The sequence below is a fragment of the Euprymna scolopes genome, chromosome 3 (assembly GCF_053919585.1).
Source record: "Euprymna scolopes isolate OS-2025 chromosome 3, ASM5391958v1, whole genome shotgun sequence".
In the NCBI taxonomy this organism is placed as follows: domain Eukaryota; kingdom Metazoa; phylum Mollusca; class Cephalopoda; order Sepiida; family Sepiolidae; genus Euprymna; species Euprymna scolopes.
This window is the reverse complement of record NC_136484.1, coordinates 117,226,082-117,252,660: the sequence shown is the minus strand read 5'-3', so window position 1 is coordinate 117,252,660 and position 26,579 is coordinate 117,226,082. Positions and strand designations below refer to the sequence as shown.

General features: G+C 34.8%; 1 protein-coding gene across 2 annotated transcripts in view; it reads right to left on the bottom strand.

The window, feature by feature from the left end:
* Positions 1–26,579, bottom strand: part of LOC145258221 (coiled-coil domain-containing protein 169-like) — a 111,218-nt gene that overhangs the window by 5,313 nt on the left and 79,326 nt on the right. For both annotated transcript variants that reach the window (XM_080116171.1, XM_080116180.1), the window contains exon 5: positions 14,105–14,200. In XM_080116171.1, the coding sequence (XP_079972297.1) occupies positions 14,105–14,200 (96 nt within the window). The remainder of the gene's footprint in view (positions 1–14,104; positions 14,201–26,579) is intronic.

The following is a 26,579-nucleotide window of genomic DNA, read 5'->3' as shown; positions in this document are numbered from 1 at the left end:
TTTAAACTTGCTAGGACGATGTCATCCAATAAACTAAACTAAGCAGTCGAGAGATCAGTAATTGACTTTCATGGCTTGTGTGAGCTGTGACATAGCTTGACTGTGGAAATAATTATATATATATATATATATATATATATATATATATATATATATATATATATATTCATTTTTTTGTTTCATTTTACTTCATTTGAAGTTCTCAGAAATCAAGGGGTCCAGTCCTTGGGGCTAACATTTGATCTCTACATGAGATCCATTGATATTCGAATATTCAATTAAAGTTCTCCTTTACATCTCAAACATTTAATTAGTAAACAAGTTCAGAATATAATGTTCCTCTCTCCAATTAACCATTTAAATATGTTATAGGATATCTTTCTTGGGGTCTCTTGGTATTACTGGATTCCAGGACAAAAATTCATCTAGTCTGGTAGACTATCCAGCTTCATGCTAATACCTGAGGTAACATCACTTGGAGAAGGTGCACCATTCCTTGTAAAAACCAGTGTGGATTAGCCATAATGTGGACCGTGAATACTGTGTGATTTTAAATATTTGGTACTCATAGAGAAAACTATTCTCATATTAGGTTGTCTGGACAAACCACTTTACAGAGAGACCTTAGACACTCGAGGACAGTGTCTAGTAGGTATTCAAGTTTCTACACACACACACACACATATATATATATATATATAAACCAAGACTGTACCCTAATAAACAAAGTCTCAGACAGCATAGATATAGCACTCTCCCTCGATACTAGCGCACAAATACATGTATTTGGTGACTTCAATGTCCACCACAGTAACTGGCTAGGATTCTCAAATCACACAGACGTAGCTGGTAGCGCCACATATAGCTTCTCTATATCTCATTCCCTATCTCAGATGGTTACATTTCCGACACGTTTCCCAGACCAGCACGATCAACATGCCTCACTTCTAGATCTCTTTCTGACAACAGTTCCCAATGACTGTAAAACAAATGCCCATAGCCCACTCGGGAATGCTGATCACGCTGTGATAATGGTAGTAATCAGCCTAAATTCTCGCCCTAAAACTGAAGACCCACTACTCCAAACAACGAGGTATTACAAAAAGGCTGATTGGGAAGCCATCAGGGAGCTCATCAGAGATGCCCCATGGCAAAATATCTTTACTCTTCCAGCGGAACAGTGTGCAAATGAGACAACTGAATGGTTCAAAACTGCTATTGAAGCACATGTTCCCGCACGGAAATACTATAGCAAGCCCCACTCCCCCCAATGGTTTACTTCTGCTTGTGCAGCTGCCATTTGTCAAAGGCAGCATGCGTTCCGCAGATTCAACCGACATAAGTCCAGCTCAAATAAACAGAAGTTTATAGAAGCTAGAAATAATTGTAAGAGAGTGATAGACACAGCTAAGTCAGATTACTCTGAAACCACCAGAAAGCGCATCGAAGCACAGAAATTAGGAACCCGGGATTTTTGGAAAATCTACAACAGCGTAGTTAATAATGGACAGTCAATTATTCCCCCACTAACAAACAATCATGAGGTTGCTTGCACGGCAACTGACAAGGCTAATCTGCTTGCCAGTCGGTTTGCCTCAAACTCCACACTGAACTCGGTACACCACTCACTCCCTGATTTTCCTCTGCGAACAGACGCCACACTTGACGACTTGAAAATCACCCCTTCTCAGGTACATGCTATTATAAAAAACCTAGACACCTCTAAAGCATGTGGACCAGATCTCATCCCGGCTGTGCTATTAAAAAAATACTCTGCCGAGGTTGCTCCAGTTCTGTCCAAACTTTACAATAAATGCCTTAACGAATCTTGTTTTCCCAACTGCTGGAAAACCGCCTCTGTGGTACCAGTCTTCAAGAATTCTGGTGAAAGAACTGACCCACTAAATTATCGCCCCATTAGCCTCCTCCCGCTTTTCGCCAAAATATTTGAGTCCTTAGTTAATAAAGCCCTAGTCCAGCACCTAACAGCTGCTAAACTCTTGACTGACAAACAATATGGATTCAGGCAAGCCCGTTCAACAGCAGATATCTTAACTGTAGTTTCTGAACGTATATACCGTTCATTGGATAAAACAGGGGAGGGTAGAGCGGTGGCCCTTGATATATCTAAGGCTTTTGACAGGGTATGGCACGATGGTCTTCTAAGGAAAATTAGATCATATGGAATCACTGGAAGAACTCATAACGTAATTAAATCCTTCTTAAGTAATAGAAAAATCAAAGTTGTCCTCGACGGACGTACATCCAAACAATATGACATAAATGCGGGAGTGCCTCAGGGGTCTATCCTTGGACCTCTATTGTTCCTGATATTCATAAACGACCTCCCTGATAATATTGTTTCGGAGATGGGTATATTTGCCGATGACACCACTCTCTATAACAGATATGAGGGGAAAACAAATGAACACATATCCAAGAAAATGGCAGAAACACTAGAGGATGACCTCCAATCCGTAGTGGAATGGGGACAAAAATGGTTGGTCTCATTCAATGCTGCTAAGACTAAGCTTGTTTCCTTCAATAACTACAAGAAACCTTCTCTACCACCAATAGCAATGGCCAAGAACACATTGCCTGAAAGTACTTCTTTTAAACTCCTCGGCCTAACGTTTACAGGGAATATGAACTGGAATAGATACATTGAGAGCATTGCCAAGGCTGCTGCAAGGAAGGTTGGCTCCCTCTACCGTGCTAGAAAACTACTTACGCCTGCCAGTATCCTATACCTCTATAAGGCAACCATTCGCCCATGTATGGAGTACTGTTGTCACATCTGGGCTGGTGCATCTGCTGCTTGTCTCTCGCTCCTGGACAGGGTTCAAAAAAGAGTCGCAAACCTGATAGGTCCTGAACTGTCATCTGGGCTTCAACCTCTGTCCCATCGACGAGATGTTGCATCCCTCTGCCTGTTCTACAAATACTTTAATGGTGAATGCTCTGACGAACTGCAAACACTTGTACCTCCCCGACGTAACTACCCCCGACAAACCCGACAAGCTACTAAGTCTCATCCCTTTACAGTGGAGATCCCTAGGTGCAAGAAAGCCTTTTACTCCAATAGTTTCTTCCCCAGAACTGCGGGTCTTTGGAACTCCCTTCCGGGATTCTGCTTTCCCAACTGCAATGATATGCAGAAGTTCAAGTGTAATGTTAACAAACATCTTTCTACTCTTCTCCCTTCATAATGACCCCGCTAATTAATTCCCTAATAGTAGCCCCCTGCTTCAAAGTGGCACTGTGCCTTGTTTGGGGTGAAAATTGAATTAAAAATATATATATATATATATATATATATATATATATATATATATATATATATATATATATATATAATGAAATAAGAATTACAATTAAGTTTACCAAGATAATCCAAAATAGCAAACTTAAAGTATATTATAAATATTAAAGAATTAATATTTATAAAGTAATCATAACGAGATGTAAAAGCTCAATAAAACCAAATAGGAAATAGAGCTTATAATAAGAAAAATAATAAAAAACAACCTGTTAAAAACATGAATAAACATAAATAAATTTTCTATATATAAATACTATTATTTATATTAGTTTGAAGTTTACCATTGTGTATATCAAGTAAACACTACATCACTTTGTTCTTTCATTAATATATATATATATAATATATATTTAAAGGAGATTAGAACAATAGTCTAAAGAGCAGAGTGTATTTTAATGTAATAGTAAAATTACTAATTTAATTAAAATACAGGAAAACAAAAAGTGCTCGTAATTTAGATATATAATAAGCTCGATAGGTAAATATCCTAGAGCTAATTTAATATTCAGTAATGTGATTGATAATTTAAAATTCAAATTAAATTAAAAATCCGTTTCACAACGTTATTGTTCCTTCTTGTGAAACGGATTTTTAATTTAATTCTAATTTGAATTCTAAATTATCAATCACATTACTGAATATATATATATATATATATATATATAGTAATTTATAAAATATATATATATATATATATATATATATATATATAGTAATTTATAAAATATATATATATATATATATATATATATATATATATATATATATATATATAGTAATTTATAAAATATATATATATATATATATATATATATATATATATATATATATATATATAGTAATTTATAAAATATATATGGATGGCGATTAAGCTACACTGAATATTCTGCGTTTCATCCACTCTAGGATTCTTCAGACTTAGGCACCTAAGCCTGAAGAATCCTAGAGTGGATGAAACGTGGAATATTCAGTGTAGCTTAATCGCCATATATATTTTATAAATTACTAACTAGCTCTACCTATGTATTGAGCACTTTTGAAGTAAATACTTCAAAGTTTACGCATAAATTTATACTTTTGTATATTAATTTTATGTGAGTAAATGAAGTAGTTATATATATATATATATATATATATATATATATATATGCATGTGTGAAAAGTGTGTTTAAAATATAACAATCTGACAAAATAGGTATAAAAAACACAAGGGAAATAAGTACAGAATAAACTGCATTGAATAACAATTAACATACCAGATCACTGATTGCGCTTAGATATTTCATTTTTATATTTTCTAAGAAGTTAAAGATATGTTTAACCTACTTTTTTAAATCTAAATATTAATTTACTTGTCCGACGTCATAAAACAATCATCACCATCGCAAACAATTATTAATGAGAAATGAATTACCTTGCTTTATAGTCGCTCTTTATCAGTTAAAAATCATTAAAACCATTTCCTCTTCAAAAATTAAAAGAAAACAAAAAACTGTTTGTTTACCATTTCAGATTGACTATTTTATTTTATAACTAGCAGTGCGCTCGGCATTGCCCGGTCACAAAATATGCTTAAATATGATATTTTGATTAATGTAGATTTCGTATTTATTATTATATTGGATCCAATATATAGTAATGATATAAAAAGTTAAAAAAAAAAAAAAAAAAAAAAAAAAAGACTCATGTGCTAATATCAAGAATCGAAACCAAAACGTTTAGCTTACGATTTATTTTGGCCTCTGCCATTAATGACTGAGCTATGAAGACATGTTTGCTGCAAAGCTAAAAATTAAAACATGAATCAATAACAACTACGTTATGCATGCATATTCGTAATGCCGGCGTTTGACCATCAAATTCATTTTTTCACACTTTTCTACCGATTTTTCACAAATATAAAGTTTCTCATGGATTCAAATAACTTATATATGAAGTTTCATGTCTATAGACCAAAAAAACTGACAGAGGAGTTTGGTAGGCAAAATTTTTTGAACAAAAATATTTACATATGCATGAATATATATGGAAAGAGTTTTGTATTTACTGTAACCTTTTTACGCAAATATTACACAAGTACCATGTAGAATATGTGCGTTAATATAATTACACATAATAGTTAACAAAAGATGATCATCCCATAAGAAAACAGAAAAAAACTAATAGGGTATTAATTAAAATGAATGCTTAAAAGAATATGAAAATTAGCTAGATCTTTAGCTAGTGAATGCAATTCCACAACCCATATATAAGAAAGTTGTATTTTCTTTTTAAATAAGTAGAAAAAAAGGTTTTTAATATGAACATCAATACAAAAAAAAAAAAAAAATTATAGGAGTATAGAGCTTTTTAAAAAGTCGCGTTGATTGTGGTTTTTTTTTTTAATTATAGATTCTTTTTAAAATTGAAATATGTGCAAGTCAATTGTCATCTGTTCCTTTATAATTTATATTAAAAATTATTAAAAAAAAAAATTAAGTGTTTGTTGAATTTTCATTGGAAAAAGGTATAAATTAAAAAAAAAATTATTTTAAGCTTTAAAAGGTTAAAAAAATTACTAAAAAATTGTTTTAAATTCGTCGTTATATGTTTTATTTAATTTTTTTATTAATTTTATTTATGATGTGTTTTAAAATTTTTCAACTACTCTGGAATTTCCACGGGTTTTGTTTCTCTTTTAATAATTGTTTTAATCTTCCAGAATTTTATAGAAACTCAAGTTGTATTTATTTATTTGGACATATATATATATATATATATATATATATATATATATATATATATATAAATAATACTGACTTGGTACTTGTACAGTTTAGTCAAGACATTAAAAAATGAAAATATCGAAAAAAGGTTATATTGCACGTATCTGTAATGGAACGAAGTTCTCCGAAAAAAACATTTCACTTAATTTCATCAAGTAGTTTTTTTTTTACATTGAAAAAACTATTTGTTATGATACCGAGCAAAAGGTTCAATTTTTAGGAAGAAAAGCTAGAATTAAAGATGGGGAGGGAGTATTGGCGCTTTATATGGAGTTATCTCCCCATGGCATGTTCAGCAAATTTCACAATGGCTGATTTCAACGCGCTCTCATAACGTGTTTTTCCGCTGTAAAAAAAAAAACAAAAAAAAACTACTCCATCAAGTTAAATGAAATTTTTTTTTCAGAGATCTTCAGTCCAAAACAGATACGTACTATATAACTTTTTTTTTTCGATATTTTCATTTTTTTAATGTCTTGACTAAACTGTACAAGTACCACTGACTTTACCACTTAGTATTTACTACACAGTCCTAATCCTCAATCCGGACAACGCCAGGTAAACCTGCTGGTACATAAATATATTGTATACAAAAGGGAAGAGAAAAGAGTTGTTATTAAATACTTCATGTTCCTCCTTTGAGTGTAGCACTCCATTTATAGAGTTTAAAATGCTTTTTCACAAAAGGACAATTTATGTGAATATTGAAAAATAAGAGTAGCAAATTAATGTTTCGCATACTCGACCTATTTTCATCAACACAAAAAAGCGGACATAACAACTTGTATTTATCAACTCTTAAAAACACACACACACACATATAACTACTTCATTTACTCACATAAAATTAATATACGAAAGTATAGATTTATGCGTAAACTAAGTATTTACTTCAAAAGTGCTCAATACGTAGGTAGAGCTAGTTAGTAATTTATAAAATATATATGGCGATTAAGCTACACTGAATATTCCGTGTTTCATCCACTCTAGGATTCGTCAGGCTTATGCATAAGCATATATATATATATATATATATATATATATATATATATATACACATGTATTTAGGGGCTCCTTCAGTCTTTAACAGACTATGGAGACCCACGAAGGGGTGCCTGTGTGTGAAATTTTTATGTGGAGGTGTGCAATCTCCAACCACACCTCTCCTGAGTCAACATTGCTAAATACCAATGGCAAGTGAAGTGTATGTACAGGACGACTGGAAACAAATGCCGAGATAAGCAGAGAGCACATACAGCGTCTAGAATTCCAAAAGGTCACCCATATGGTACTAACCAGGCTCAATGTTGCTTAACTTTAGTGATCTGACGAGACCGGTGTGTCAATGCAATAAGGAATTTTGTGTGTGTGAGATCATTCCCTATGTACTCAGAAAAGGCTGGGCTTATTTTTTAAAATTTCGCATGCAGACACTTGATGTGTCTGGGATAGGTTTTGTATCGGAATGCGTTGGATAAGTATCGAAAATTAATAATAAAAAAAGTTTGATTAAAAAAGTAGTCAAATTTTGACCAAACCATCTAACATCACAAATGCATTTTAAAAATTTTATAACCACACAAGCCCAAAGGTCCAGCCTATAAAATCAACCATAAGTTCTTTTATAAGACAGAAGGCACGTTCGAAATGAATGTTTCTTTTTAGAGCACAATTGAACTATGATACTTGACTTCTGTACGTTTAACTTTATATATATATATAAATAATTTCATAAAATCAACAGTTGGTTCTTTGGTAAGACAGGGATGCGTTCAAATGAATGTTTCTGTTTAGAGCACAATTAAACCATGGTACTTGACTTTTGCATTTTAGACTTTAAGTGAAACCATTATTAACAGCTAATTTTATAAAATCGGTAGTAGATTCTCTATAGTGCAATATAAACTGCAATATATTGTGGACAGTCACTGCTGGGAGACATGTGAAGCTTCATTCCGGTACACTATAGGATTGGGGGCGTCCCTAACTTGAGTAGACAATCAATCGATTTGATTAAAAAATGAGCAATTTGTTGTTAGTGGGTAATCTTTGGTTATGATCCATATGAAAAAATAAATACTAATAATCTATTATAACAAAGTCTTATTCTTGTACGTCTGGTAATAATTTAGTTAATATATACAAAAGCTGCTCTTGAAAACGGACCCATATACTTATATGCATGATTTCTATATATACTATTTATTTAAAATAAATCAACATTCAAGAGGTTATTTCATTTGCATATTGCATTAAAGAAAATCTGATTTAATAATTAGCCCTAAATTTTTAATGGAAATTAGTAATAGAATTGATTTAAATATTCTATTCAAAAATATTATATAAAGTTGATTCATTTATTTTAAATTTAATTTACATTTATAGTATAACCAACATTAGCTGCGTTTAAAAAAAAAGAAAAAAATTAACCTGTGAGTTATTTCCTTTTAAGTAATTCTATTTCCCTGTTTGAATTTCATGGATGAAGATGACCGTTTTATGCTTCCAAAAGTCCAAAATATAGTCAACTTTCAGGAAAATCGTTTCAAGGTAGAATATTTGGTGCATCTTAGATAGTATATGACTGAACCCTTTGCCTGCTAACATGTTTTCTACCTGGCAATGCTAGGTATGTACAGAAAGTATATATCATATATATACCATGTGCATTCAATAAGTTTCCAGACGTTTTTTGTATGGGCACTTTTATTGATAAGCACAGGGTGAGTCACGGGAAACGGATGTTGTTAGAACACTCCCTGTTCTCCTTGAGTAAGGGATAGGGAGTGGAGAAGGTAATCGTTAAACTTTTATAAAATTTTTGTTGAAATATTCACAAAGTTTTGGTTTCCTTAAAAACATCCGTTTCCCATGATTCACCCTGTTCATACATGAAACTGTAGTCTCCTTCAAAGTAATCTTCTCCGGCTGCAATGCGCGTGTTGTACCATTCCAACAACTTCTATAAGGCCCCATGGAAGTCTTGTGATGAGGGTCATTGACACGCTCACACAAGTGTGTGAGCGTGTCAATGAGTCTCATCACAGCCTCTTTCATCTCAATTATCTCATAACGACAGCCTCTAAGGTTTTCCCTGAGCTTAGGAAATAATCAAAAGTCGCAGAGAGCAAGGTCTAGACTATAGGGAAAGTTAGAAACTGTCTTGATGCCTATCTTGGTCAAATAGTCTGTGACAAGGATGGAGTTGTGGACTGGTGCATTCGCACAAATCTTCCACTTCTTCAGTTCCTCATGAATAATTGTGTGTATTTCCTACACAGCCATAAAACTGTGCACTTATCTCTCTATAGACACATGACGATCCTTATCCATAAAATTCTTTATTTGGCCAATCAACCCTGATGTTCTGAGTTCCTTACTCCTCCCACACCTCTTATCTCTCACAGACTCTCTGTATTCCTTGAACTCTTATGCCATTCAAAAACTGATCCTCGATTCATGCAAGATGGTCCAAAAGCAGTCTGAAGCATTCCATACGTTTCTGTGACATTTTTCCAAGTTTAAACAGAATCTTATTGCATATCGTTCTTCTAACATGTCCTCACCTCCAGATTACATTTTTGAAATTCACCAGCTGTGATAATCAGACTTTAGTAGGGTGTATTCCGATTCCTGCTGTAGCTGTGCATCTCATAAGATGTATCACAATAACATACTAAATTTTCAAGAGTCTACAACTATTTTAAATGCCTGTACAAAAAAGTCTGGAAACTTATTTAAGGCAACACACATTATATATATATATATATATATATATATATATATATATTGAGTATATTTAGGCAGCATATTCTCCTTTAAGCATATATTGTTAAACAGCACAGCATTTTCTTGTTTGACAATTTTCCGTTTTATTTTTTCCAGTTTTCGAATAATCCTTCTTGTGTTATATGTAAAATGGTGTAAAAGTGTTCCGTAGTCTGTCCCGTAGACTAACGCTTCATCTTTCCGATACTAGCTCTATCGCGCAACATTTTAAAAAACATGGCTGCCAGCATTCTCAATTTAGAAACATCATGGTAGAAAATACAAAAATTTTACAAACAGACTCTAACGTTAGGAGACTGAAGGTTTTGGAGGCATTGTATATAAAAGTGAGACAACCCAAAATAAACTATAAATTATGAATCCAGCAAAAATATTTTTAAAATGCCTCTGTTAATGTGTGTATATATATATATATATATATAAACAAAAAAAACTGTCCAATAAATTTGTATATAAATAGCCCACATAAGCCAAAAACGATTTTATAGTACGATGTAATTTTAAAACACGACTTTATCATTCAACGTAATTTTAAAACAACTTTTTATATAACCAGCCTGAAGATGGCGGAAACGCCGAAAGTGCTCGCAGACTACGGAACACTTTTACACCATTTTACATATAACACAAGAAGGATTATTCGAAAACTGGAAAAAATAAAACGGAAAATTGTCAAACAAGAAAATGCTGTGCTGTTTAACAATATATATATATATATATATATATATATATATATATAGTATTATGATAAGTTTGTAGAATAACCATCAAAGCCCATAGTCGTAGGTTTTACAATACTTATTTGTGCATTTCTGGATACGTAGGTGTGGAGAAAATGTCTGTTTTGTATTCTTACTGCATTTTCTTTTTCGCCAAAATAGGGAATGTTGATTTTGAAATCAGATCTGTTTTCGTATTTGACATTTTGCTTGAAAAACTGTCGCAAGTCAAGGCGTCCGGGTGTGAAGTTGTTTAAGCAGTATCACTTACAAGACAAAAACAGATGTCCTTTTTCTAACTAGGGCATAGTGCAGTTTCGTGCACGCTGACAACAAAACAAATTCGCAAGTGCCTCTAAAATGTACAAACTCATCCATAACCTTTTTTGTGTACTTAAAACAATTCTTTAAATTGATGATGGAACAGAGTGAATGAAGCCTTAGCATGCCATTCTAGCAGAGAATGAGAGGTGATTGAAGGCCCAATAGTTGGCGATGCAGTGCACAGATAATGGTTGGCATATGAAGGCATGAAACCCATAAAATAGCAAATAGAAAATTGTGGTGATAAACTTTACACAAAGATACGAGTAGAAAAAAACAACAAAAAAAAAACTACAGAATAAAAAGGTTTGATATGCTGAAAAACGCAAGTAAATCTAAGATGAGAAAAAAAAAAGATTTCACTTGCCACAGTTGGAGAAGGGCTGCTCAGAACATCCTTCCCTGTCTTGACAGAGTACAAAACCTGCTTCAAAATCTAGTGGGCAGTGCCCTTTTCTCCTTTCTACTACTTCTACTACCTCTTTCTCACAGAAGAGACGTTGAGAGTCTATCTTTGCTCCAATTGGCAGGTGCTCAACTGAGCCTCAATCTACAATCTCGCTCCTGTAAATCAATTATGACAAAAACTCGCCTAGCTGCAGCCACTATTAGCAATTTCCATTACTCTCCATCTTTATCTAAAACTAAACGAACATTTCATGAGCAAAGTTTCTTTCCCATGCCCGTCTGTGGAACATAATATCATGGGGCTGCTTCCCAGCTGACTATAACATCAGCGTTTTCAAGTTCAACCTGTATAAATTCTTGTTGAGCTGTCCTTAGAAATGTTCAATTGCTATCCAATTTCCACCAGACGAAATAATAATTACAAATCCGACTGGTTAATTTAACTAAAACAAACATTATCTTGATATAGAAAAAAATCACAAACAATAAATCTGTGTAATTGGCCTGAGAATTTCATATAGAAATGAAACATGAACGCCTCCGTGTAGCTTATTTATATATATATATATATATCTTAACACTACTACTAAGTTCTATGACGTTTCTGAATTTTTTTGATGAGGATTGGTTATTCATATTATTTGGATTCATCGGACGACTGTTCTCATCTTGAGTGTGATTTTCACAACATTTCGGTCGATGTAACCGACCTTCTTCAGGTGTATCTTGTCGAACTTGGGAATGTTTCTGTCGAACTCGAGAATTTGGATGGAATTTTGAGCGGAACCCTTTATTTACTTCACGGGGGTAGCATGCTCTTTTTCTGTCAGCCATGACTGGATAGAGGTCCTAAGTAATTCACAATTGTATTTTTTTTTTGTTTTATACAATTGCAAATTACTTAGGACCTCTATCTAGTCATGGCTGACGGAAGAGCATGATACCCCCGTGAAGTAAATAAAGAGTTCTGCTCGAAATTCCTTCCCAATTCCCAAGTTTGACAAGATATACCTGAAGAAGGTCGAAGGTTACGACCGAAACGTGAAAATAACATTCAAGATGAGAACAGTAGTGAGTGCGATGAATCCAAATAATACATACTAAGCTCTACTCATGTATTGGGCACTATTGAAGTAAATACTAAAAATATATTATAGCACAATATATTATATTCTCTTATAATATATGCACATATACAAGAAATGGAAAATTTTCAATGAATTAGTCCACGTGATGTTAGCTGCGGGGTTTTTATGTAGTCGGATAGTAACGCGTGGTTGCGCGGTTTGAAAATCTGGGTAGTTTTTTGTTTATATCCATTAGAAGCGTGGAGTGAAATTTGAAAATAAAATAAGATAGGTATTGAACAAGTTTGGAGCCAAATAACTGCAACGCGAATTTTTTATAAAATAAACGAGTGTTATATATATATATATTAGAAGAATACCTGTCCAAGGACTATATAAACAATAAAAATAGCATTAGTTTTAAAGTTTAACGTATTTTCCTTTTTTAGGGAGTATGGTACAGTTTCAGTAGCACCCGTTCCCAAATAGTAACATTCACAAAATAAATAACGTGCTCATGTTAGTAACCCCGTTGTCTAAAAGACAACATTCATAATGATACGTTAAATAGTTTAGGATTTTACTAAGCACGTACATATTATAGACTCGCCCATGTGCATCGATTTTTTAAAAATATATTAATATAATTAAAATTGTTTTTATCTATATAACCATAAAAGTGGGAAGGTGTGTGCCTGTATGTGCGCGAGAACAATTCTCAACCTATATACTCAACAAAGTTTTGATCCACAAACTTGAAATTTCGTATATAGGATATTCAGACATGTGGAAAACCTTTTAATCGGGTTTCATCCGGAAAAAAAGGGGCTGCTAAAGGGTAACATTTGAAAAGTTAGTACGTGGGGGGAGGGGGTCGTCGGATTTTTATATTTGCTGTTTCTCGAATGCGCAAGCGTGAATGGTTCACATGACAAAGTCATTATATTAAGAATAAGTACGTTTGAAAACACTTTTTAAAGAACATGTCAAGTTAGCCTAATGGTTATCGTACTTGAATCACTATCTTTCGGTTTTGGTTTCGATCTCAGCTCGAGTATTTTTTTTTTTTACCTACAAGTATTGAACTGTTTAAAAAAAAAACAATACTCGCATGCATGTTTCTGTATTAATTAAAATATATTTATGCGTATTTTACGACCGAGCAACGCGGGGTGGCCTGCTAGTGCGTATATAGTATATTTTGGCATATAAGACGACCCTTGAAGTTAAAAAAAAATCATCTTTAAAAACCAATATTTCATAAGATACCGGGTGTTGCAATCTCCAGCCGAGGCTAAACAAACATGGTTTTGTGATTTAGCAGTTGTCTTATACAACCGATATATGATAAATTTATTCAAATTCGCTCCAATTTTGTACCTCGTCTTATCTGACAGTTGCCTTATATATATATATATATATATATATATATATATATATATATATATATATATATATATAACCCGAGTACCGACGTTGCAGAGTACCAGCAGAAAGATTGCATAAACGATAACAGATTCAACAAAGGACCTCCCTCGACTTGATATTACATCTTGAAGGATCCTTATAGATCACAAATTGACTAAATTCGACACCGGATTAATTTAATCGTCTCATTCTAATTAAAGATTTTTTTTTTTAAATAAGTTCAAAAAAACAAAACAAAAAAAACAAAAAAAAAACATCTCCAGTCAAAATTTACGTAATTACCTTTGATTCTTGGTCAAGTCTCCATTCCATATCTCTAAGTTGATTTGCCAAAGTATTTTTCTCTTTCTCCAGCGATTTTACATATTGTGGAGTAATCTGAAGACGATTAAAAACATGGCATTAAAATGGCAGTCAGTAGAGCATAAATCTGTACCACGATAAAAATGAAAATATTTAAATAAAAAAAAAAAATACCGTGAAATGATGTTACTTGTGCAGTTTAAGGACCATGCTGAAATAATGTTCTTAATATTTTTAGAAACCTATTCTATATTTTCACCTTACAATTTAAAAACAAAAGATACCGTAAAAATTGAATTCAGCTTGAAAATCATATCCGAAGATAATACGGTCGGTAAACTGCACAAGCACGAAAATAAATAAAATGAAATTAGAATGGCATTAGCTAAAATTCAACATTAAAATACGGCATTGTCTTTAAATAAAAAAAAGGAAAATTAATATGAAAAAGAAAAATAAACATATTTATTCGACCGAGCAGACAGCCAGGATGTCGAGGTAACCTCCATCACTTCTATTTTTGGAGACAGTAATAAGCTACGCCCTTTAAAATTTAGTAACCGCTTGTTTATTCTCTTTTTAAGACAACGGACATTTTTCTGCGTATGAATAAAAAAATTTCAACATTTTGCCGCACTGCATCGTCAAATAAAACTAAGAACTGTTGGATATTTATGCAAATACAAGTGTCACCTCATCGTCCGACTGTGACCGATCGTCGATTCCAGAAGCAGCAGCACGAGCAGCAATCCAAACTAAGTGCAGTGGCCGATTATAGTCGAGAGCGACCCGAAGGCTAGCTCGATTTTTATGAACTGCTACATCGAGGTGTAGGGGAGAATGCCGCTCCATTCCCAGGATTACTCTACTTGCCTTTGATCCTACCCTTAGAATACCGAGTGCTTAGCAAGGGGCCAGCATGTACCATTTAAAAAAAAAAAAGTTTTTGGCATGAATTGACTGAGGATTGAACCCTGGTGCCCTGCTCCATTAGCGAACACTGTTACCATTATGCCAAACTACCTTTTCGGGGAAACTTTTAACAAACTACAAAAAATGCAAATAAACTGCCCTTTTAATGACAACTTTTTCAACTACAATCTGCCTAAACCTTCACCCTTATCTGCTTCTTGAGATGCCTTCATTATTCTTGTCAGTTTATTCAGTTATTGTTGACGTCCTCCTGCACTCCCTCTGTTCCTGCCGACGTCCTTTTATATCCACTTTTCCGTGACGTTCTCCTGCTCTTCTAACTTTTCAAGTTCCCAGAGACATCAACAAGCCTGCCCTTCTATTCAGTTACTAGAGACATTATCATTCTTTTTCCCCGTTATCCAATTCCCAACGACGTCATCCAGTAATCTCCAGCGTTTCTTGTTAAACAGTGTAATGTAAAAGATAAGTAAACTATCAACACCTCAAAATAAGGGGGTTGTTGTTATTCAAAGAAAGAGATGATATGCAGCTACAATTACCACTGATACTACAAAACATGGAGACAATATAAGGCATGCGCTGGTGATAATTTTGTGGGTGAAAATTCATCTGTTACGTTACATATAACATTACACATTATGACAAATATGTTACACGTTAGAAAAAAAACACAAAAAAACATACAAAATAGTGAATGTCGAAAATAAATCTAGGAAAGAAGTCAGCATGCGTGCGATGAGGAGCCGTGGAAAAAGAACAATTGAAAAAAAAATATGCTGAGACACTGAAAGTTAACGCTACTATCACCTCTGCTTTTTTTTCCTTTTTTTTTTTAACTTGGGAGTCACTACATTTAAGGCTCGAAGGCCATTCAATGATAAGGGTCGATGAATGTAAGGTGGTGGTGTAGTAATTATTAATGGTGTAAATTGGATAGAATTTGATTATTTATGGGGACGGCTCAACAAGAACTTGTTTACATTGGATTTGAAGGCTACCATGTTGTATTCAACCGGCAAGCAGGACAGTGGAACAATGTTCCATATGCAGGCAGTTTTGGGAAAGAAGCTTTGTTCATAGAATCTGCGTTTAGATTTAGAAACAGTTAGAGAGTGGAGAAAATCGTATATAGTGGTTGTAGCTAGTCGAATGTTTTTTGTAAAATTTTTGCAAGGGGAAAGCATTGATGGGAATTCAGTCGAGCTTTACTTATTAGACTGGGTTAGTGTTTAGGAGAGCTGGAGAAGCGCACAAGATTATAGGGCACTAGCGGGGCCCATGAAAATTCCACAGTTGTATATCTTTCATCTGTTGTATATTGGTGGCATACTTATATTATTTCCATTCTATAAACGTCCAGCATGGCGTAAATAACACAATATTATATAATCAGCTTTGTTCAAGGTGAAACACTATTATCTAGAGAGTTCGTTCGTTGGATCGACGAAAACCACCTGACCATCCTGGGAATGATGGATGAAACGAGCTGGAAGTTTGTTTAAAGTGAAGCTGGTTTGCGCAGAGCAAACCTTATACTCTCTCGTCCCAACCAGCCTGATCCAGCAGCAGGACAGGGTCGAGGCAGCTGGAGGCCAGGTGGAATGCAACAGCTGCTGAAAGTATCAATGTACTCCTACATACAGCGCCGGGTATTCACAAATGGTCACCCATCTGGTACTGATCAGGATCAACGTTGCTAAACTTCAGTGATCTAACGAGAACTGGTGTGTCTATATAATTGTGCCGTATATCATGTCTAATTTTGTAAATATTCTTGTTAGTGTAGGTTCAGATACTAGTTATGAGGGTCTATTTCCAAAACGCTTATATGAATTTGGAGCATATTTACATTCTGCGAATGCAGACCCCAATATATTATTATATCATCCTTGGAGAGAGCAGATAATACACTTTGAAAAATTTATTTATATATTTTTCTTTATTTTTTTCACTTTGATTCTCACCTGAAGGCCAAGAAAGTGTAATTTAGTTTGTGCTTTATGTTTGATGCAATAGCAACATCAGATGGAATTTTATGTGGTTTTAGTGCGCTCTGGCCTTCAAAAATGCTTGTGCATTCCTCGGTAGGAGCGCCTCAGGCGAATTGCAACTAAGTGACTCCTTCTCAAAAGAAGGATCTTCTTGCAGCTGGGGAGAACGATATCTCAGCGTGACAGAAACTGGCAAGAACATACCTACTTAAGCTGTGCAAGGTAGGCACGTTTGTTGCATTGTATCTTCAGTGATTATGTGCCTCCAATTGAAAAAAAAACAAAACAAAAACAAATAGAGTGGAAGGAGAATTCGAACATGAAATTGCCTTAATGTATCATTATATAGATTAGTCTCATCTGTGCATATGTCGTTGTCCGGGAACCAACATGTTGTAGCCTCATTCGCAAAGCAAACAAAGAATAGAAAAGAACTTCAACTCGCTCCTTTTTTCTTTTTTTTTGTAACAACGACATTTATTTCCGCATTGTTACGGTCGTGACGTCACTCGTGTAATAATCTTTTTGAACACCATCCACGCCTCTAACGTGATCGTTCTCTCCTTTTTTATAACGTTTCTTTTCTGTACCATGACGTCATTTAGTAACGGCTTGGTATTTGCATATAACCGTCCGCGCTATGTAACATATATAAAGTTCTGATTACCAGAATGAAAAACATAAATGCATTTGAAAAGTTAACAAGTTTAATGATGTTTCCCTGGAATTGATTCAACAAATTCATTTTTTTTTTTAGACTTGTCCATGCAGGGTGTATAGGGTATCATGGAGGTGTAGTAACTTTACAAACTGGACAGCTTTATCACCTGCAGGTGACTCGCTCCACGGATCATCACGTGATGCTCCAGTCTCACTAGTGCTTCTTAGGAACCGATTGGACGCAATAGCAGACACTTCCAAGATATGGTTTCGGCTACAGATAAAATCTGGTGGAACAAGTCTGTAACGTTGTACACACGGTTACACATGGAACCTACACGTATGCAGTCTACATTGCAAAGGAGACTAAGACAAGTCATAATTTAATTCTTTTTTTTTTTTCATAACAGTATTTATTGCCCTTTTCTCCCGTCACACACGACTTCTTGTTACGGTCATAACGTCACCTACGTCTCTAATATGATGATTGTCCTCTCAAAGTGTTCTCTCTCCTTTTTATAGTGTTTTTCCTTACAGTGATGTCATTTCGAATGTGTTACAATATTTTTGCCTTAGATGGGGTATGATCCTGCACAGTCGGGAGATTCTATAAACGATCCTGCTAGGAACTGACGAATCAAATTAATTCACGTTCTGCTATGAATCAATCAGAAACCAGAATTGCTCCATAAATATTAAACCTTTTCTGTAGAAACTTCGCATATGTTTTCTTCGTGTCAACATGAGAAGAATCTTTTGCTCTGTGGATTCCAACCCGAGAACTGTCTACTGAGAACCAGTCACCTCCAGGACTTGTGTAGAACAACTAACCATCGGAAACTGTTCTGTCTACTGAGAACCAGTCACCTCCAGGACTTGTGTAGAACAACTAACCATCGGAAACTGTTCTGTCTACTGAGAACCAGTCACCTCCAGGACTTGTGTAGAACAACTAACCATCGGAAACTGTTCTGTCTACTGAGAACCAGTCACCTCCAGGACTTGTGTAGAACAACAAACCATCGGAAACTGTTCTGTCTACTGCGAACCAGTCACCTCCAGGACTTGTGTAGAACAACTAACCATCGGAAACTGTTCTGTCTACTGAGAACCAGTCACCTCCAGGGCTTGTGTAGAACAACGAACCATCGGAAACTGTTCTGAAACTAAACATGGCTTACAACTCTAGAGTATGCATTTGACCGCGTTCTGTTACAAGTTAATTAACAGATGCCTTTTGCTTTCTTTGATGCCCGAACAAGGGCAGATGATCTCTCATCTACTGTGCTCCTACAGTGGTAGCAGGCTAAAGTAACTAACAGAGACAGTTCTGGAATCTGGAATACTGCAATAGCACCTAGCATACGATTCCACATAAGGGACAATGGTGTGACTCTGTCCATAAGACGGATACCATAAGTCTCGAAATCAATAGCAATCTACAAGACTTAATTTTTCTACCTACACACCTACATGAAAATTGGAAATACGCCCAACATAACCGTTTTGAAGTGGTTGTGCAGGCTGTGCTGACCTGAATAGACCACCCTAATTGCTGACTGCCCTCGAATGTCTACGGGATACTTTGTCAGTCTGCCGATCTGTCATAGGATATTGTGTAGAAGAGCCTCGCTAAAAAAATACCCCCCCCCAAATACGTTTTTTTCTAAAATCCTTTTGGTTATAGTCAAGATTGTTTGCTCTTTCGATATTCGGTTCCTCCTCCGCATATGGCCGTTGCTGACAAGATATGGTCTCTTCTGATTAATAAATATATTCCTCTAAGATAATGTGAAGACACCCATTTCCCTATGTTAAGAATGTATTTCTTGTCTGTCTAATTCTCCAGCAAAATGGACAACAGAAACCGTAAGTCAAAACTAGCAGACAATCTTTACTATTGCCAACATTCTATCACTTACTCAAGCGAATGAAATCCTGTCATTTGATAGAGCATTTGCATAAAGAGATTGTTTCCGTTGTATTTCTGCCTCTGTATAAAAACTTACAAATTCAACGACGCGTTCAATAGTGGCGTTTATTCAGCATTTTGTACAATTGAACGGAACTCTAACCCAAAGCATGTCTAGACAGGAATCACAAAAATAATTCAATGGCGTGTGTTTGCACTGCGCGCAACAGGTTGTACGGACTATTTATTTATTTATTTATTTATTATATTTTTGTAAAATTTTTCTATTTGTGGCAATGCTCTTCTGTTATTTCATCTACCTTATTTCCATGCGGTCAAGTGGGGATGGGGTGAAAGGGTTTGTGTAGCACGAACTGGATTAGAACTTGGCACCCCTAGGTTTTCAGTCCACGTCGTTAACCACTTAGCAACTGTCAGTCCCATACTCTTTTGTTATGGTTCAGTTTGAAATTATAATAAAATAAAACACTTTCTAAGAGATTCTGTCAGTCGCTAAGTTTGTCATATTTAAGTTTGATCCGCCATGCTTCAGTTTGCAATAGTCTTTCTTTTGATAAATTCATTTGAAATCACATTTTCATCATTAAGCATAGAGAGAGAATTTTAGGGTGTTAGTTTGTAGACATCCCTAATAAAATAATTGTTGAACAGAAAACCATGGAACAAATAACGAAAACCCTTTTTTTTTAAACGAAACAACGAAAGGACTTATTTGGACAGCAGAAAGTTGAAATAGAACGTTCTTTAGGTTTGTCGATGAGAAAGCTGTTCTTTGTGTAGTCCCTGGTTGCTAGCACTTCCTTGAAAATCATCGACGCTGGAATGTCGAGAGGACAGGAACGAGAGAGAAAGAGGTGTCTGGCACCACTGCTCTCTGCTGGTTGACTGTGTTTTCCAAAAGGGGACTTAGACGACTGATGAATCAATGTACTCCACCAGCTGATCGGTCAGTGTGTGGCCGAATCACTCAGGGGGGGGGGGGCACTGATTCACAAAAAAAAAAAAAAATCATTTGTGACAGCTACATAACTGAAGCCTTAAATTTAAATGTCGAAAGTTCTATCCGTCGGTTAGTCTGTCAAGTTAAAGACTGAAATAGCATTTTCTTTGGTCTGTCACGATTAGGTTTGAAATATGATTTTCGTTAGTCTTGTCACTCTTCACTTAAAAAGAAAAAAAAGATGTCTTCAGTGTGTCACGCTTCTCATTATAATTTATAATGTGAAGATTTTTTTCTTGGTTTGCATGTTAAAGCTGCATATGTAATGAATGTACCTTTAATATACGTTCAATACACTTAGCTAGTCTGTTAAACTTACGTTTCAAATAGAATTTTCGTTGGTCTATCATGCTTGTTTTAAATAATGCTTTCTGTATTTATGCAGAATACTGACCATGTTGATATAATAACGTTATTATTTAGAAACCCATTCTTAACATGGAGAGGGCATGGCTTTTTAAAAACTATTATGTACTTTTACCTAACAATTTTTATAAATTAATAAACAGGGAGTTTAACTTAAAATAATAAAATAAATAAATAGCATGATCCGTATTTTGTATAAGTATCGCAATTTCTTAGGTCCGTGTTGATTTAATTTCGAATTTTCATCGGGTTGTGACATTCAATCACACGTTGATCTAACACGCTTGTTTAGAGCAAAATTTTTGTTGGTCCGTCACGTATAAATAAAATTTCCGTTGGTCTGTAACGGTTGTCTAGAATAACATTTCCGTTGGTCTGTCACACATGTTTAGAATAACATTTCCGTTGGTCTGTCACACATGTTTAGAATAACATTTCCGTTGGTCTGTCACACATGTTTAGAATAACATTTCCGTTGGTCTGTCACACATGTTTAGAATAACATTTCCGTTGGTCTGTCACACATGTTTAGAATAACATTTCCGTTGGTCTGTCACACATGTTTAGAATAACATTTCCGTTGGTCTGTCACACATGTTTAGAATAACATTTCCGTTGGTCTGTCACACATGTTTAGAATAACATTTCCGTTGGTCTGTCACACATGTTTAGGATAACATTTCCGTTGGTCTGTCACGCTTGTTTAGAATAAAATCTTCGTTGGTCTATCACGGCTTACAATAACATTGCCGTTCGCCTGTCACACTTGTTTAGAACAACATTTTCATTACTCTGTCGCTAACTGCGCAGACTGTGTGGACGCATCTTACAGTTGTCTCCGTTCTTGTTACAATTTATCTTGACTTATATCATAATATTTGCTTTCGAAAAGACAAGTAACATTTCTTTTTATTCCGCGACATTAATGACATTCTTATGAAAATATTCCCAAGGGAAAAACAATCCTTAAAACCGTCTGTGCCTTACATCAATATCAGCGTTGTGGCTAAGTAATATCGCAGCCTCGAAACATATTACACTCTTATCATCTGGCGAAGAGAACGAAGAAGAATAATAAACACGAGCAAATATACGCGCTCTCCGGATTCATGTATTTAATCATGTTTTGAGTTCAGACAAAAACATCACTTATTCTCATGCATTAAATGTATACACAAAACTGCTGCTGATTATGCGTGTGCACGGCGGGGAAATTTGAAGCGTGTGACGATCATATACATACATACATACATATATATATTATTATTATTATTATTATTATTATTATTATTATTATTATTATTATTATCTACTGAACTCCAATCTACACTCAACTTCGGTGCTAATCTTTCACAAAAAGAAAACAAACAAAACAAAAAAACACTCGTCTAGCAAAAAAAAAAAAAAAAAAAAAAAAAACTGTAAAAATTTCCCCTCCTCTCTATCAGTGCCTAAACCTAAACGTGGATTCCATGAACAAAGCTTCTCTCCTAGAACTGCCTGCCTGTAAAACTCGGTTCCGCTGGTGTGCATTCCATCTGACTACAGTATCATGGTCATTAAATCCAACGTAAACAAGTTCTTACTGCCCCGTTCTCTTAAACAATCTAATTATATCAAATTTTCCCTACTAACGATTACTACGCTATTGTTGCAATGCCTACCATACACACATTAACCCTTATCCTCGAGTGGTATTCGGGCCTTAATAAGTGGTGACCTTCTTGTAAAAAACTTCCTAACGTTATTATGTTTCTGGATATTTTTAGAGATGAAGATTGATAATCTATATATTGATACGATAGCATGTGTGTTATTTTCTGTGCCACACTTATATCCGGGTCGTTTAATTGCTATGTACTTCCATTTCTTGTCATAAATAATTTTACCAAGAATTCTTCATAAGTTTGGGTTTCGGTTATAGCTGATGGCACTTAAGTCATCTATTTTTTTTTTTATAAATAATTTATCAAGAATTTTCCATAAGTTTTGGTTATGGCTGAAGGAACTCAAGTTTATATATATAAGTTTATATATATATAAATTTTTATTTCGATTCAACCTAATGCACCCAAGTCATATTGATATATATTTTTGAAATCGCAACTTCATAATATATAAAAATCGATAGAACATTAACTCTATAATAATATATACGAAATCTGCAAGAATGAAAATATTATATTTAAGCGTACTTTACGACCGGACTTTGCTGGGTGTTCGTGCTAGCTTAGATAAATACTTTTGCAGTTTTAACAAAAAAGCTACAATAATAGCAGAGCGTCTCCATTTACACTGAATATCTACAGAATGACAACATCAATATGAATGAATCCTCTGGGGAATTTCCGCAGGTCCCGCTAGTTTGCATTCTCCGATCTACTATTCTCATCTTGAGTGTTATTCTCAACGTTTCGGCCGATGTAACCTCCACCCTTCTCGTTTATCTTGTCGAACTCGGGAATCTGTACGGAATTTCAAACGGAACTCCTTATTTAATCCACGAGAGGATGGGGGCAAGGACGTAGCATGTTCTCGTTTCGTCAGCCATGATCTGGTAGTAATCTTACGTAATTCGTAATTGTACTCTTACTATCCTCAGGGATCGAACATTTTAGCTCCAGAAGAACTGAATTATACTTAGTACTTTATCTGTTACGTCACGTTGTGAGAATAACACTCAAAATGAGAATAGTAGTCCACATAATCCGAATTCACGACCCTAGTAAAGTAAGAAACGTTGCTAGTCACTTTCCACTCTATAGCTATTTCCATAAAAAGTGATCGATTCAGCTAAAATCTCTGGTTCTCCCCTGTAAGACATTCACAGGAAGAACTCATTTTTTTCTGCCACAGCAAAAACAAACTTTCCATTCTTCCTTAGAGTGTCTAGCATCAGATAAAATTTCCACAAATTCCTTTGCAATGATTTCCCGTTCGTGGAACATGTTATAACGGGACTTCTTCACAGCAGATTACGTCATCTTCATCTCCAAATTCAATGGGTTCTTGTCAGGAGCTGTCCTCACAATTAGTCGTACTAGGCCCATTCCAACAATAATTCTCGGTACTTTCATAAGATTCCTTCAACTGTCAATCATTTCATCTGAATTAACCCCCCCCACCACCACCTGTCCTCGAGTGGCTTTTGGCCTTGATAAGCAGCAATTAGTAAAATAAAATGTAATAATCAGCATGGTACAGCATTGGTTTCTCCGATTTCTTCTAGAAATTAGTACTCATAGGAGGGACAACGTGAAAGCTGCCAACATCAATTGTGAAAGTAGTTCTATGGAATGGACGGCTTGGGTATTGAGAGCGTCTGAAACTCGCCACTCAGTCATTTTGGAATCCAGTGCTCGTGTCACTTGACAATGATCATATGCATAGATCAAGCTGTGGATTTTATCAAATTCAGTTTGGCTTTGATCGTTTTGTTTTACGGCATTAAATAACCCTTTTTCAGTTATTTAATGCCGAATCTAGTAATTTTGAAAAAAAAAATTCTCTCTTGCTTCAAGTTCTTTATATCTTCAGATATTTATTCATTTTTTTTTTTGTTTTTTTATATATAGGAAACTTGTTTTTGTTTTTGTATGATTTCAATTTTGCAAACGAAAATGTGTAATATCACGTGGTGTTACGTTTTACTCTAGTAATTCATACACATAAAACTGGAAAGAAAAAGAAAATCCGGTCTGCATTTTTACTTTTTTAACAGAAGCATTCATTACGGTTACTCTCCCGTCTCGACATCACTTAAAAAATCTCTCCCTGCCAAATGTCCATCTAACATATTTCTCTTTCTTCTGACCGCACGCTGATCACAGCTGGCCCATTCTCGTTTTTATTTTTACATGTTCATCTTTTTCGGCGTCGACTTTTTCTTCCCGACCACGTAGTGCCCTTTTTCTTTTTCCAGATGCAAGCCCAAGCACACTTGCTAATTTGCATACGTGCCCAAACGTTGCTCCTGCTGCTAATACAATCGCTTACCATCTTTTGGCTGCTCCTGATCCCTCATACGCGCTCATATGGGTCATGTTACAAATGAAAAAACAACAAAAAAAAAACAATAACATTAATGTTCGGTGCATTTTAAGTCAGAAATCCAGTCTTTTCAAACAGTCTGATCTGGTAGTACTTCTCACGAAATTCAGGTTAGTATATATGTTGAAAATTGTAAAAGCAATGATTGATCATTTGATTTTTTTTTTTTCGATCCATTTCAACGAAAAAATTTACGGTTGGTGAGCAGTAAATCACACCTGCTTCGTTTTCATCATTTTTTGGACTGAGTTCAGTTGTAGTGTCTTGTGGCTCACTCTACTGTATGCAGCTGTTAGGTGAAAACAAACAAACAAAACAACACACTGTTGCTGTGATCAATCTTTAAAAATTTTCTTCTTTAATATATTTTTATTGGTTTGCCCCTTATTTGCTAAAACCAATACACAGAAAAATAAAGTTTTAAAGTTTTTAACACATTTTAGATACATAGAATAAGGGAAATGGACATCGATGCAGAAAAAGGATATTGTAGTTTAAATCTAAAATGGAAATTCCTGGTAGTAAGACAGTAAAGAGATCCAACGCGTCTTGTAATCCTTCCAAGGGACTAGGTAACCATCACATGCAAACATCACTGGATTTGCATACCAGTAGAGATATTTCATTTCATTATTCTGAAGTATACATATATATACTAGCGGCTGCGCCGCTTCGGCACTCACAACACCGAGTACACTCAACATCGTCTTACCATGTGAACTTGGAGTATAGGAGATTCCCATATGCAAAAAAAAAAAAAAAAAAAAAAAAAATCACTGAAAAAACAAAAATACCCTAACTAAGGGTAAGGATAATGAGTAAACGTTGGATAAAATGGTTAAAATTATTACGAACTTGCCAGGATTCGAACTTGTAATCTTCTGATCCATAGACAGACGCGTTATCCATTGCACCACAAGTCCTGTCCGTATGCCGAAAGATGTTACCGCGAATGTATACATAGACTACTAAATTCCATTGACAAGGTAAATAACATTTTCAACAAGTTTACGAAACGGCCCGAAAATTCTTATTTCAGGCTTTTTGTGTGACTCGGCGTTGTTCGTTACGAACCATATAAAGATAAGGACAATGTAGGGACTCACACCTTCAGGGGAAAAAAAGAACTTTTCAATTCTGGGCATCTGTTCAAAAGTTTTATTGGTATATAGGCACACACACACACCTAAATAAATGAACATTTAAAATTTTATTAATAATATATATATATATATATATATATATATATATATATATATATATATATATATATATTCAAACAATTAGATGAACTAAATGATAGATTAATTAATCTTGTGGTTCACAGTCTCAGAAAATATTATTGTGCGGGAATATTTTTATACTAGCAGAACCCGTTAACTGGCTTTGCTCGGTGGAAGCACGAGATATCAAGAACAGAATTATTAAAAGACCCCGATCGAAAACAAATGAAACTACAGTTGTTGTTGGTGGGCACTGCCCTCCCTGGAAAATAGCGGACATTGGCGGCCGTGGCCT